Consider the following 13,893-nt stretch of genomic DNA (forward strand, 5'->3'; position numbering starts at 1 on the left):
ATTGAACATTTTGTGTGTCGAAATCAGAAAGCATAAACATATTCCTTCAGGCCTCTAATCAGGAAAATTATGGGATATATTTTCAACAGCGAGCAAAAAATATTTTCTTTCATTTTTTATAGGTACATAATTAGGGATATTTATAAACTTTGATCATTTAGACTAAAACTTGCTCTAAAATTAAATGATGTTAAAGAAGAATGTTGTTGATGTTGATCAATGAATTTGTAAATAAAACTTTGAAAAATATTTATAAATATTATTATCATGTATATATACATTTTAAATTTATTATTAAAACATATTAATAAATTCTTTTACTATTTGCTACATTGAGCTAATTTATGACAATTTTCTATAAACTTAAGTATAATACAATAATTTATCGATATAACTAATTGAATAGTGTTTTTTTTTCACAATAAACATTATTTCATAAAAATCCCTCAGAATTTAATTTCTCACCCGGCCTTTAATTCGACATATACAAATAATAATTTCATTATACCTAGCCTAAATTTTGACTTGATCTGTCTTAAAATAGCTCCATAATCTCTAGAGGAAAACATGGCACGTTACCGACTACATTTAAGTATACTGAACAACTAAAAACATACCTAATACCTATCTCGATACCGCAACTTTGTTTTGATATTGTGTAGTCCCGCTTGAAAACTTTAACAAAGGCGATAAAGTTTTAAACTTTTGTTTGATGTAGTTAATGAACAAACCTAGCGTCCAAGTTCGATAAAATTATTTTGCGGTGCGTGGTATACGCCCAATAAGGTTCTACCTATTCTTTATCTTACTATCACTTCGTGGATCTCCAGCTAAGCCTTGACAGTAAATAGTAAACAATATTAAAGAGGTTTGACATCAAGGTCATAAAGTCACAGTGGTCTTCAGAATTATTTTAATAAAGGATCCTGGCGTTAGAGCGAAGGCTACGCGATAAATTCGAAAGAGAGACACATAAAAATATCTTGCAATGGTCGTAGGCCGCACAGGCGTGAAAAGCTGGCTCGGTTTAGTAAATTAAGTTAACTCGGTGGACATTTGGTTGTATTATCAAAAGGGAGAGAGTTCCGCCATCAAATTTGACGTTTAGTCAAAAATTTGACGTTTAGTCAAAACGGCATACTTTGCATTTTAGTTAACATCAAAGTTGACGGCGCCACCCACTCATAGTGTGTGGGTGCACATATAAGGTTATAACAAAAATGACAAATGAGAGATAAATAAGATTAATTAGTAACTAATCGAACCATCTCTCCAGGGTGACATCGAAGAACAAAGTTGCGATATCCAGCTAGAATGTGATAAAGGTTTTCTAGAAAAGTCTCTTAATTTTGCCCCAATATTTCTGGAGGACTCGTAATAGTCAATTGACGGGCAAAGTTTCGTGGAGCCATTGCCTCTTGCCCTCGTTGAATTCCGCAGCGGTGTGGTCAGTGCCTTCTAGGATCCATTTTGTAGTCAGTAGTCCTTCTACGCCCACTGGACCTGTCAAATAAACGTTTAAAATTAATAATTTAATTGCGAATGAACCGATTGCTCATAAAATTACTTTTTGAGGAAGGCAAAAAAACGTGATTTAGTATGAATTCAGTGATTATCTACATTGAAAAAAAAAAAATCATCATCAATCATAATTATTATAGCAAACATACATTTCTGACAGAATTAAAACAATGGCCTTACTGTTTTACTAATAATCTACTATTTGTTATCTAATAAGGCATCTGAATTAGCTTAATGAATAACATGCCAACATCACGTCTTGAATCACCAATGAACCTCGTGCCAAAGTACAAATAATCTATTGTATCCGGGCGAAATACAAACACGAAATTTGGATGAACGGTTGTGTAAAACCATTATTTACCTATATGCTTTAAAACGAGATGGGAAACATGACATTTGTTTTTATTACAGAGATCATTTAGCGCGGGGATGAATAAAATTAAATGTATAATTAACATCGCTCAGTGTGGTTTTATACCCTCCCTTCATAATTAACAATTAAAATATTCATGTACCATAAATATTCTAGAGATATATTCTCTTTGAATTGTAACTATGAAGCACAAGCAAAGTTTGAAAAAAAATGTGACAGATCATTACTCATTTTCTATCTTTATTAGCTTTGTTTGGAATTGAGTCGCTCGGGTGCGAAGACAATATATTTTGTTTCATCCAGCTTGCATATTTTGTTTCATTCAGTTTGCATGTAAAATAAGTAGGTATTATAAAGTTTAAAATATGAATTCTAAAAATGTGATAATGGCATCTAAGATAGTCCTTAGTTTTAACGTTTAAAGTTATTATTATTAGTCGTTCCGAAATGCTAGTAGTTTGTAGCTTTGGTAAATATCATTTAATTTAGAATATGACGTGAAAAAGTGTGAAGGCCTAATTTCTGAATAAATTATTTGATTTTGTTTTTTTTTATTTTAATTATTACGGGTAGTAGTACAAAACCTCGTTTTGTTGAGTCGGTGAAGATAAAAGAGGGAAACGGCTGATACAGCGGTTACTACGTTACTCACCTCTGGCATGGATCCTCGCTGTGGAGATGCCGACCTCAGCGCCCAGTCCGAAACGGAAGCCATCAGCGAAGCGAGAAGACACGTTGTGGAACACACACGCGCTGTCCACGGAGTTCAAGAATCGTTTGGCCGTGTCACCTGTGTATAAGAAGTTCATGGAAATGTCACGTGGCATATTGGAAGTTACTTGAAAAACTTAATTACCTACTTCTAATACACTATAAATTGTCTTTCCGTTTTTCATGCACTTAACCGGTAGAGTATATTTGAAAATAATAAGTTATTCGTCGTATTGATCCTCACAAATTTATCCGTGTCGACACGTGTAGGATCATACGACAAAATGATATCCAAAGATATACACAAATTATCCATCTCAAATGAAAAGTTGCTGATAAATAGAATATGCTGCTTGTGATATTTCAAAATGATAATATGTTTAACTATAAGACCTAGGATGGTATTGCTTTAGACCGATGTCTTTTTGGCTACTCGAGACGTTTAGTAAGTAAATCTTTTTTTTTTATAAAAAATATAATTCCATGGCTTGATAAATGTATATTATCATAATGAACTATCGTTTGTGATTAAGATAGGTAATATTAAGTTACGTGCTGATTAATTCGAATCCTAACTCAATTTATTTTTATCACACTTCGATTCATTATGTAATCCTAAATTTCTAACTATCAATTTTCAATAAAAATATTTTTTGCTGAGCTATCAATTATTTCCAAGTATACTGATCACTCATCCAATCGAGTTGTACATAATGAATTCACTGAACCTGCCCGAAAAAATTTGTAAACTTTTTTGAGAGATAAAATCTTTAAGAGAGAAAATATTTAAAAGAACGTTAAACAAGAAATGGGCCCTATGGCTGTGTCTTTGAATTTATTTTAACTTAAAATGTAGAACTGGTGAACATCATAATAATTTAGGATAAAATGAGGACTTCGATGTTAGTTGTTTATAAAAGAGTATTTATTTATCCCAGAAATCGATTTTATATACGGAGAACGATAGAATACTTATATCACTTTAAAAATGAAACAAAAATATTTTCAAACTAACAAAAATGCTATACCGAGATCATTCATGTTTTTTTTTTTTACAGAAAGCAAATTAGATTTACATTTTACTTAAAATTTATATACTTAATTTGATTTTTCATCGCATTACTATTCATTGTCAATACCATTGTCAAATTGTGATAACAAATGCAATATAATACTTCCATCACCTTATCACCAGTTCTACTACAATCAAACGCAACACGTGTCGGAGATTAGATACTAAAACCATATGTACACATCTACTCAACTAAGTAGACGGATATCTAGATTAACAATCGCAGACATGATGTACCAGTGTGTTCCCAGCTCAATACAAATATCAAACATAATTTAGCCCCAGATTTCTCAGACATTTGACTTTCAAGAATCATTATTAAAGTTTCAACTACTTAAATATCAGCAAGAATAAAATCAATAGTTGTAGTAAATGAGTAATGTTGATGTGTAAATAAAGATTAAAATCATACCATTTTCCGTGATAATGACGTCAGTGTGTGAACTTCCGTATTTATGAATGTGATCAACAGCTGCATCTAAATCTTTTACCAATTCCATAGCGCATTCTAAAGATCCATATTCATGTTTCATGGTCTTAGCTGGTGGAGGACCAAAAGTGAGGTGATTAGATAGTTTTGTTCCCGCGTGAATTTTCACTCCTTCATGCTTCAGCATATTGCAAATTTCGGTAAACAGTGGGCTAGATAGGTGATCCTCATGTATGAGAAGAGTCTCCATGGCATTGCATGCTGCTGGGTAATCACATTTAGCATCGCGAATAATCTTTAAAGCTTTTTCAGGATCAGCGTCTTTATCCAAATACACGTGGCAAATACCCTCAGCGTGACCCAATACGGGAATGTGTTGGGATTGTTTCTGAATATTTCTTACGAGATCGGATGAACCACGAGGAATAATCAAGTCTATATGGTTTTCCATGGATAGTAAGTCACTGATTTCCTCCCTAGTAGAGACGAGGGAAATTGCTTCATCTGCTCCAACAGTTCTTAGTGATTCTTTAACTAAATCCATCAGAGCCTTATTAGAGTTAGCAGCTTCTTTACCACCCTTTAGCAGAAGGCCGTTAGCTGAAGCCATGGCTAAGGCGGCAACTTGGGGTAATGAATCAGGCCTAGATTCAAAAATGACCAGTAGAACACCAATAGGGACAGTAACTTGCTGCAGCATTAGGTTATCAGCTAATTTAGTTTTTCTTAATACTCTTCCAACATTGTTATAACTGGAATCGGCTATTTGTTTCAACCCTACGGATAAAGTTTTTAGTTTTCCTGGACTCAATGCTAATCTGTCTAAGAGGGGTTTAGCTAATCCTCCTTTAGTTGCTTCTTCTAAGTCCTTCGAATTAGCTTCTAGGATTTTATCATTTTTCTCCACCAACAGGTCTGCAAGTGAATGGATTGCTGATGCTCGTTCTTGTGGCGTCAGTTTCTGCAAAACTCTACTTCCAGTGCGTGCTAAAACATTAAACAACACATTGGTTTTAAAAATTCTTTAGTTAAACATAAGTATCTAGATTTAATATTTTTTGACTATGTTTCTTCCTCACCATTTTCAGCCATAGTATCGACGGACGTGGAAGCATTGGTAGCGTAATCAGTAAAGAAAGTACCCACTTTCCTGCCACTGATGATGGTCTTAATAGCTTTGTCTTGCATACCGTTGCAGATGACCACACTGACACCGCGAGCCATAGCCCACGTCGCGGCGTTTACCTTGGAATCCATGCCACCAGTACCCACCTACAAACGTTCAAATGGGTAAAGTATTTTCTTAAGCCTTATCATCTTATAGATAATGTATGGCTGTAGCTAGTCGTAAAAATCATGTCAGATGCTTGCGGGTGACTTGAACAAGATCTGACACCAGTATTAACAAGAACACAGTCGATATGTATCTATATATATATAAAAGCGAAAAACATTCACTCACACACTTATGTATCACTTTTTTTTTCTTTATTGATTTGAAGGGGTTTTGTCACGCAGTGACTATGTCACCCCCGTAAGGTTTGCCTCATGTATCACGAAATCTCGAAAAATACTGAGCCCATGAAGATGAAATTTGGCAGGAAGGTAATATGGATAAGAATTATGGAAATTTATGCGAAACTTTGTTATTTTAGAGAAATATTCGGCACAGGTTACGGGAAGCAGGAGTGGAATACCTAGCGGGAAATGGGATGGGGCACGTTGCGGGAAATGACATGGGACAATTTGCAGAAAACGGGACAGGACAAGTTTCGGAACGAGACACGTAGCACAACACAGCGGGAAACGGGGAATTGAACCAAAGATGACAAGAAATATGAATTTGAATCATAGTAATAAATACATTTTACCAGTCTTGGAATACCCGATAAAAGAATAACTAAAACTTACTTCAATTCCTTTTAAGAAATGAAAATCACGCGTGCGAAACCGCGTGCAAAGGCTAGTGAATTTATATATTTTTTTTTTATTAATGAGAGACGTTACCAAAAAGAAATTGTCTAAGGTTTTCAAAATAATAGATCTACATAAAAATGATAGTGCTTTTTTAATAGATGCCATAAATTTATTCATTTAGTAAGACCCTAGTATAAATTACCTGGCTGAGTAAGGTTCCAGCTTATGACACTCTTGAGACTAAAAGCAATTTAATGCTTTAAATCTGTCCTAATATAGATAAAGATTCGGTAAAATGTATTAATTTATAAATAAACTGGGAAATTTTTCTCCTTTTGGGAATAATTTATACATTTTTTGGCCCAACACTTAAATACAAATATTGTTGGCTTTGACTCCCATTAATGTCTCAAAGGATAAAATATCAATGGTATATAAGCGTGTCAACATACAAATAATAAAATATTTCCACAACTATGGAAATTATATTAATGGGTCTTGTGGACTTGGACTTATGTACAAAGGAGAAAGGTTAAAAAAAAAAACAAAAATATTCCTAACCAAAAATTCTATCGTTAACATTATTCGTCATATGAAAGACTTGGTTCATTACGAAGACTATATTATCCAATATAGTTGTATAGAATTTTCTTTCTATATGATTTTCAAGTTCACCTATAAATAATATTTTGAACAAATAAACAAACAATACCTTGGACTTTTGACCAAACTGGACCTGTTCCTGCGAAGTATATGTATGCATCATCCTAGCTCCGTCTTCCCACGGGGGCTTGTTGTAGATGCCGTCGACATCCGACATCATGATGAGGAGGTCCGAGTGGATCTCCGCAGCTAAGAGTGCTGATAGACTGTCGTTGTCCTTCAGGCCGATACCCTAGAAAATCATTGAGTGTTGACGAGTTGTGCTGTGTTGTGATGGCAAATCGGGAAGTAAAATAACTAAGGAGATTTAGTAATAAGGGATCCGGTTTATATAACGTCGTCTTTTTGACCTGCAACTACTTCTCTGGCTAAGTGGCTTAATTTTGATATATGTATGTATTAGCCTCAGAAATAAGCGGTCCGTACCGGCTTAACTCTCATTTTAGGAGTTTACCTTTGCCATGTCGCTTAATAATATAATTATTTTTATTTGTTTTCTTTAAAATTTGCCACTTGAAGTATTTTACAAGTGGCGAACTTTAAATAAAACAAACAAAACAAACCTACATACATTCAAATAGTATCTTTACATACAATTGGAAAACAAATCGGATTTTGTATAGTGCTTACGTACGTAGTGATTTGAAAACGATTCGACTATGTTAGACCCGAGTGTAAAACTCATTCGAGATACAAACTTTGCCCGTTCAAATTACTTTGTAAGAAGGATACAATGATAGACTTTACATACTATATGTATCTCTAGTCATCATTCAATTAAAAGACAAAAAATATATTAAGGGTTTGCTTGACAAAAATCTAGTCACTATTTATTTTATTATGAACCAAATCACTACTTTGTGGACTATATCAAAAATATTTATATATACAAACAAGCAGGCTACAGGGACCCAATGTGTTTTGTTAGGTTAATGGATTTTGTGTTCACCGCGCCCTATAGACTATAGTTTACAATACTAGGGGTGTCACACGCGCGTTTACGTAGCTGGCTTTGTGGCCTAGGGTCTTCGACACACCTAGTAAAATTTGCACAATCTTTTTCATCCTTCAAAACGAAACACAATAATACTAGACATATTGTTTTGCGAATCGAATAGATATAGCAGATATCTTTTGTACCAAGGTACAATCTTGTATCTGGAATAAATAATAAAATATGTTGCGTACATTCCCCTCCGATTTTACATCTGCTAATGCTTAATTTGAAATCACATAACCTTACCTTCTTCCCAGTGCCAGGCACCATGGTGTCGTCATGGATGTACATTGGTGGACTGACGGCGTCATTAGTATTGACGATGGGCACTATATTCAGAGATATCAGCTCCGACAACGTGCAAAACAGGTTTTTCCTGGTCTCCTCATTGTAGAAATCTGGTTTAGTTACCAAGACCTATAAAACAATCATAAGGACTTATCATCAATGTATTCAACTAGTTAAAGTAACTAATTAATTATTTAAAAATTAACTTATTATATTAACTAATCAAATTAACTTTAAATCTCTTCATTAATTCATCAAGAACTTACAGATGCGTGGCAAACTGACTTATTTGTGGTAAACTGATAACGAAAAAATTACATTCACGTTGTCATTTCATTTTACTTGAATTTATTATATTTTCATGATGATTACAATAACTGATATAGAATACCAATTCGGTGATCATATAAATTATAATCTATATAATCTTGTTAAGTAAACACAACAATATTATTTTCAAAGGTAGCGTACAATAGTATTGTGTTTCGGCAACATGCAACCTTTCTAGAAAATATCCTGTAAATTACCTAATGAATTGTGTGAGAAAATAAACACATTTTTAATTTTTATTGATACAATTTGAAATATCCGCAACATGCCTCGTCAGAAAGTGTACAGAAATGCATCCGCCACATGCTTCGTCAAATAAATTACCTAATTAGGAATTTCCCTGATTGTATTATACAAGGAAAAGTTTGAACAATTATATACAACTAGTAGATAGTAGGTACGGGCATATTTTAAGAAGAGATGAAAATCACGTCACTCAAAGGGTATTAAAGATGCAAGTAAAGGGTTCCAGGAATAAAGGAAGACCTAAGAAGAAATGGATGGAGTGTGTCAAGGGTAGTGTGAACAGGAAAGGAGTATATGTTTAATGGAAATGGCAAATGACAGATCGAAATGGAAGGAACTTACATACTGTGCCGACCCCACATGAGTGGAATAACGTCAGAAGAAGAAGATATAAAATTACGAGATTTAGAGTGGTTGGCACCAGTCTACATTGACGTTAATTTTAACATGCTAGTAGTTTGTAGCTTTGAGAATAATACTCGCAATTAAAAAGTGAAAAGTGCCGGGGAAGGTTTTCTAAATAAATTCAGCCCGGGCATCGGTTGGCCAAAGTTGGAACGTCTTTTGTTGGGAACTGTATCCGTTTTTTGTAAAAAGTCATATTACAAGTCTGATGATTATGTGAACGACAATAATGTTTGGCCCAAGCATGGTGCAGTATCCTCATAACATATGTAATTGATTTATGACATTATTACGTACGTTTTGTATTTTATTTATATATATATTGTGTCAATTTTCAATAATTTTATTGGAAATACAACTTTTATTTTATTCATTCATTCAATTTTTAATAATGATGTAAATTCGTCCTCCTAATTTTGAATATATGTATAAGACCTATATTTGTCAATTGACGTCCTTGGAGAAAAGGCTGCGGTGAAGTTTATTGGGCCGCTTCTTCTTCACCTGCGCTTTGGAAGCCGGCAGTAGACTTAGTTTAAGTAATTTTTTTGACGTCAATAAGTGATGTATATCATCCTAAATTGAATAAAGAATTTTGAATTTTTTGATTTCTATAACTTTGACTAAGTATGTCGCTTTATGAAAAAATATCATAAAACGTTGGACATTACAAGTGTAAATTTTACTAAGTAGATAAAACGGTTTAGTTCACTTCCCAGCTTAAACTTGTATGATGATAGCATGTTCCAATATTGCATTCTGAGGAAATTGACTCTAGGGGAACAACTACATTGTAATACCACGGATGAAACCCGCAAGGATGCAAGTATGTTAACTTGATGTGTTAGCACAGAAATTGGTATAAATAATGCAAATAGAAATGGCTTTTCCTGTATTTTACTGCACGTTTAATGCGTAACGTCATTGCGTAGTTAGTATGAGAGCTTTTATTTACTGCAATGAAAACCAGCAAAGTTTACCGAATCCACCAGTTTGGCAAACTATTCGACGAGTAACCACTCTAAACTAACATATTTTCTTAGATCCGTTTGCTATATAAATATGCTTATAAATAAATATAACCAACCTCACATGTGCGTTTGAATGTAATGCTTGAGCTAATGTTCAAAATTGTGATTTCAATTGGTTTGACAACCTCGGTGGCGCAGTGGTAAGGTTTTTGCCACTGAACCAAGAGGTCCCGGGTTCGATCTCGGTCATGATGGAAAATGATCTTTTTCTGATTGGCCCGGGTCTTGGATGTTTATTTATATATGTATTTATTATAAAATATAGTATCGTTGAGTTAGGTAGTATCCCATAACACAAGTCTCGACTTACTTTGGGACTAGCTCAATTTGTGTGATTTGTCCCAATATATTTATTTATTTAATTGGAAAATAATTTTATTTACGTCTACACCGGACAGATTAGTTTGTTCTGTAACACATTTGAGTAGGTTTTGCGAACACAGGGGTGGTCAAATGAGGCTCGATTCTGTACGTATTTTATTTCATAGCAAAATGTACATAAAAGTTTGTGTTAGTAAAATATTTAAAATCTAGTGTATTGTTAAATCCATTTATATTTTATTTTAATTACTTCAAAGTCTGTGTTTAACGAGTCACGTAACACTTTGAAGGAAGAATCAACAGTTAGGCGTCTGACTTAGGTCAGTTTTACACTAAGATACCAAGAGATTACATTATAACATGTAAACAGTGGTAATATGTGAATAAAAAAAGAATCTCACATATGGAGCCGTTTCCGGATGCACTTTCAGATCATGGTCATCATAACAATACATAATCGTCCAAACTAAACGTGTGTACAAAATTCAGCTCAATCGGTTGAAGCTGGCGCTGAAGCTTCAAAAATTAAGCTGCATAAGTTTCCACAAGAATATATATAGGGACATAGTGTAGTGACATTAGATATATTCCAAGTTATACAAAAAAAAGAAGCATGATAAAAGTAGCATTCCACGGCTGTAACTAATAAACACAAACATTGTATTTTGCTGCTACGAAACATAATGTTTGAGTAAAAACTTTCTTATCCCGTGCATCTGGACACAACGCGGTGAGCGCTTTGTTCCTCTCCAGTTTTGATATAAAAGACCAGAAAATTAATTTATCACGCTGGAAAGCAACTGCTATACATCTTTTTCTATTTAAATGCGTACCTACAGAATGTTAATTTTATTTGCTGGCCCAGCGTTAGTTTTCCTACATATTTTCTCCATTTTGCATGGCCATCGGAATATTTAATTGTCACACTGAGTGTTGTAGTAATATTGCTGTTAAATTGTTATATATTTTTAACGATATAAGGAGGGATTTATAACTTTAACATGTATATCCGTAGGTCTATATAGAATTATATAACGGCTGGGCCGATTTAGTTTTTCTTTTTATTGAAAGATAATTTAATCACAATTTATATTTATTCTTCAGTTTTTTTTATTATTAATCTCAATACATTTTTACATTTAAAAAGATATATTTTATATAATGTATATGTGTTTCCGTTGAAATATGAAATACTTCTTTTCGTATTAGTGAAGGGTCCAGATGGAAGCGGTAAATTTCTTATGTGATGGGGTTTATTTTGACAATACATATATTATTATTTCCCTAGACTATTCTTAGTACAGAAAATGTTATTATTTTTCCTCAATCTTACGAAACTATATTTAACGTATATCAACGGAAATAAAATATTTGGAAATGTTTCATATGACAAGTACAAAGGATATCGTTACAGATATCGTGTCAGTCAGTCACTGTCACTCCTTATATGAAGAACGTTTGGGATACTACTTTCTGTCTGGCAGGAGATTAAATGCTAATAAAATATTCACATATTCAGAATTATTATCGCGATCTCATAAAAACTGGAAAAAAGGTATAATAAGGAAGCTTTCATGGATATACCTCTAGTTTATACAAAATATTTTAGACAAAACATTTAAATCATCATACAAAAAAATGTAAATAATTTTTATTTGTTTTGTTTATCATATTTTTCGAATTTTCACATCGACTTTATTGTATCTATTGCAACCAATAAATGACAAAAAAATCTTTATTATTCTGAACAAGGTTTGTTTTTACCAACAAAGAATTTAATGGTTCGTGCGATGTGCGCATTAAATATGTATGAGGACAACTCGGAAATATTTCACGAGTATTTTTACAGGATAAATACGTAGGTAATATAGCATTACGTATCAATGCTAACAAAGCGTAATATTAATTATGTGAAAATTAAAAAGAATATGTTGGGTGAAAATTTTGATAGAGTTATTTTGTTCGAACCAAAAATATTATTCATAATCAATCTAAAAATATAAGATGAAACAAAATTAATATCACATTATTGGCTAAATCCGAATACTTCAAAAACAAAATGAAACTCATGACGGCAAGTATTTTGTTTATATCGAGAACTTTGTTTTTGTTTCTTCGACACCCGCGTTTAATATCGCTTTTACGAGGATCATTTCTTGACAAAAGTTGTTGAATCTTCCGAACTTTATATCATAGATATAAATTTTGTATGTACATTTCGCTTTTAGTCGCTAAAACAAAAACATATCCGATAGTTATAGACAGTTCAGAGGAGGAAAACGGAAAATAATTCCTTTTCCCCTAAATTCTTCCATCCATTTCTTACCCCGCAATAGAGCATCGGAACTTCGGGCAAACAACCATTTTTCAAAATTGTCTCCTTCTCTAACCCACAGTGTACGGCCTTCTGCATCCTCAGTTATGAGACCAATGTGCATGCCATCAGCCTTGGCAAGCTATTTTGGGTTTGCAAGAAGTGGACAAGGCTAGTCAGTCAGTCTAGTACAGCAGCAACATGGCCAACATTTGTTCCCTAAGTTAATTGCTGGTAAGACGTGGATGTACCAATGAAAGCGGCACTTTCGGAGTTTGTATGCTATATTTTGCTTTTGATTTTTTTTCCCTACGTAATTCTGGGGTGTGGAGCGCAGGCGGCAATTCTGGAATATATCTTATATGTCACGAATGTGAAAGCTAAACGAGAACATACCTGAGCAATCTTCACGTTGTACTGTGAGAACATAGCATCATACATGGCCATCAGCTCCGACTGGCCCACGGCGGCCGCAGCGCGAGGATCCAAGATACTACCAGCATCCTGAAATATATATAACAATTAAAATATTAAATCACAAATATCACAGATTGAGTCATGTTTCTGAAAGTCGAAATTAAGGAAAAGCACCTAATTGATATAACGGATATGATAAGAACTTATACACGCGGGAAAGTCCATCAGGCCTCAACGCAGGCACAAGATCCTATGCCTTGAAGGTCCTAGTCGAGAGAGCCACTAGTGGTCACAACCTCAGCCATGAGGATACAACTATCTTAGGATAATGATGATCACATTACAACGTGTAATCGCGTCCGTAGACTTTCTAAATCTTTGAATATTAAAACATTGTGATTTTTATTTAAACCAACCGCAGGATTTGCATTGTGTTGTGATACAGCATCTGACAAAACAATGCATAAATTATAACAAACAATAACAGTTCAGTAGCTTGCACCTTGCAGCTGTACTATGAATATGGAAATTATTATAAACTAATATACACTCAATGTCATTTCTCATTGTGCATTTTAGTTTAAAATATTATTCACGATTAGTTCAAGAATAAAAGTTTTATAGAAAACGGGTCCTACTTCTCTCGTGTGGTCATGTGTAGACAGAGTCTCTCTCATAGAGAGAGACATCAACAACTCCTGTGTCAGTTTCTGTCTGCCAAAGGCCACCGCTCCACTAGACACCATGATGCACTCCCGACCCTCGTGATGGCACTCCGCCACCTGGAATTATAAACCTTATTAGGAATTGGAAATATAACTACACATACTCGAATTATATCTACGCATAAGTAA

General features: G+C 33.8%; 1 protein-coding gene across 2 annotated transcripts in view; it reads right to left on the bottom strand.

Annotated features, from left to right (window-relative positions):
- Positions 1–245: 245 nt before the first annotated feature.
- P5CS (Delta[1]-pyrroline-5-carboxylate synthase) overlaps positions 246–13,893 on the bottom strand; it is a 32,361-nt gene continuing 18,713 nt past the window's right edge. For both annotated transcript variants that reach the window (XM_053748394.1, XM_053748393.2), the window contains exons 3-10: positions 13,678–13,821; positions 13,019–13,126; positions 7,934–8,104; positions 6,740–6,922; positions 5,190–5,382; positions 4,093–5,097; positions 2,550–2,687; positions 246–1,503 (exon numbers count right to left, since the gene is read on the bottom strand). In XM_053748394.1, coding sequence (XP_053604369.1) covers positions 1,382–1,503; positions 2,550–2,687; positions 4,093–5,097; positions 5,190–5,382; positions 6,740–6,922; positions 7,934–8,104; positions 13,019–13,126; positions 13,678–13,821 — 2,064 coding nt within the window. In that variant the 3' untranslated portion in view covers positions 246–1,381. The remainder of the gene's footprint in view (positions 1,504–2,549; positions 2,688–4,092; positions 5,098–5,189; positions 5,383–6,739; positions 6,923–7,933; positions 8,105–13,018; positions 13,127–13,677; positions 13,822–13,893) is intronic.

Source organism: Plodia interpunctella, chromosome 8, assembly GCF_027563975.2.
Source record: "Plodia interpunctella isolate USDA-ARS_2022_Savannah chromosome 8, ilPloInte3.2, whole genome shotgun sequence".
Lineage (NCBI taxonomy): Eukaryota > Metazoa > Arthropoda > Insecta > Lepidoptera > Pyralidae > Plodia > Plodia interpunctella.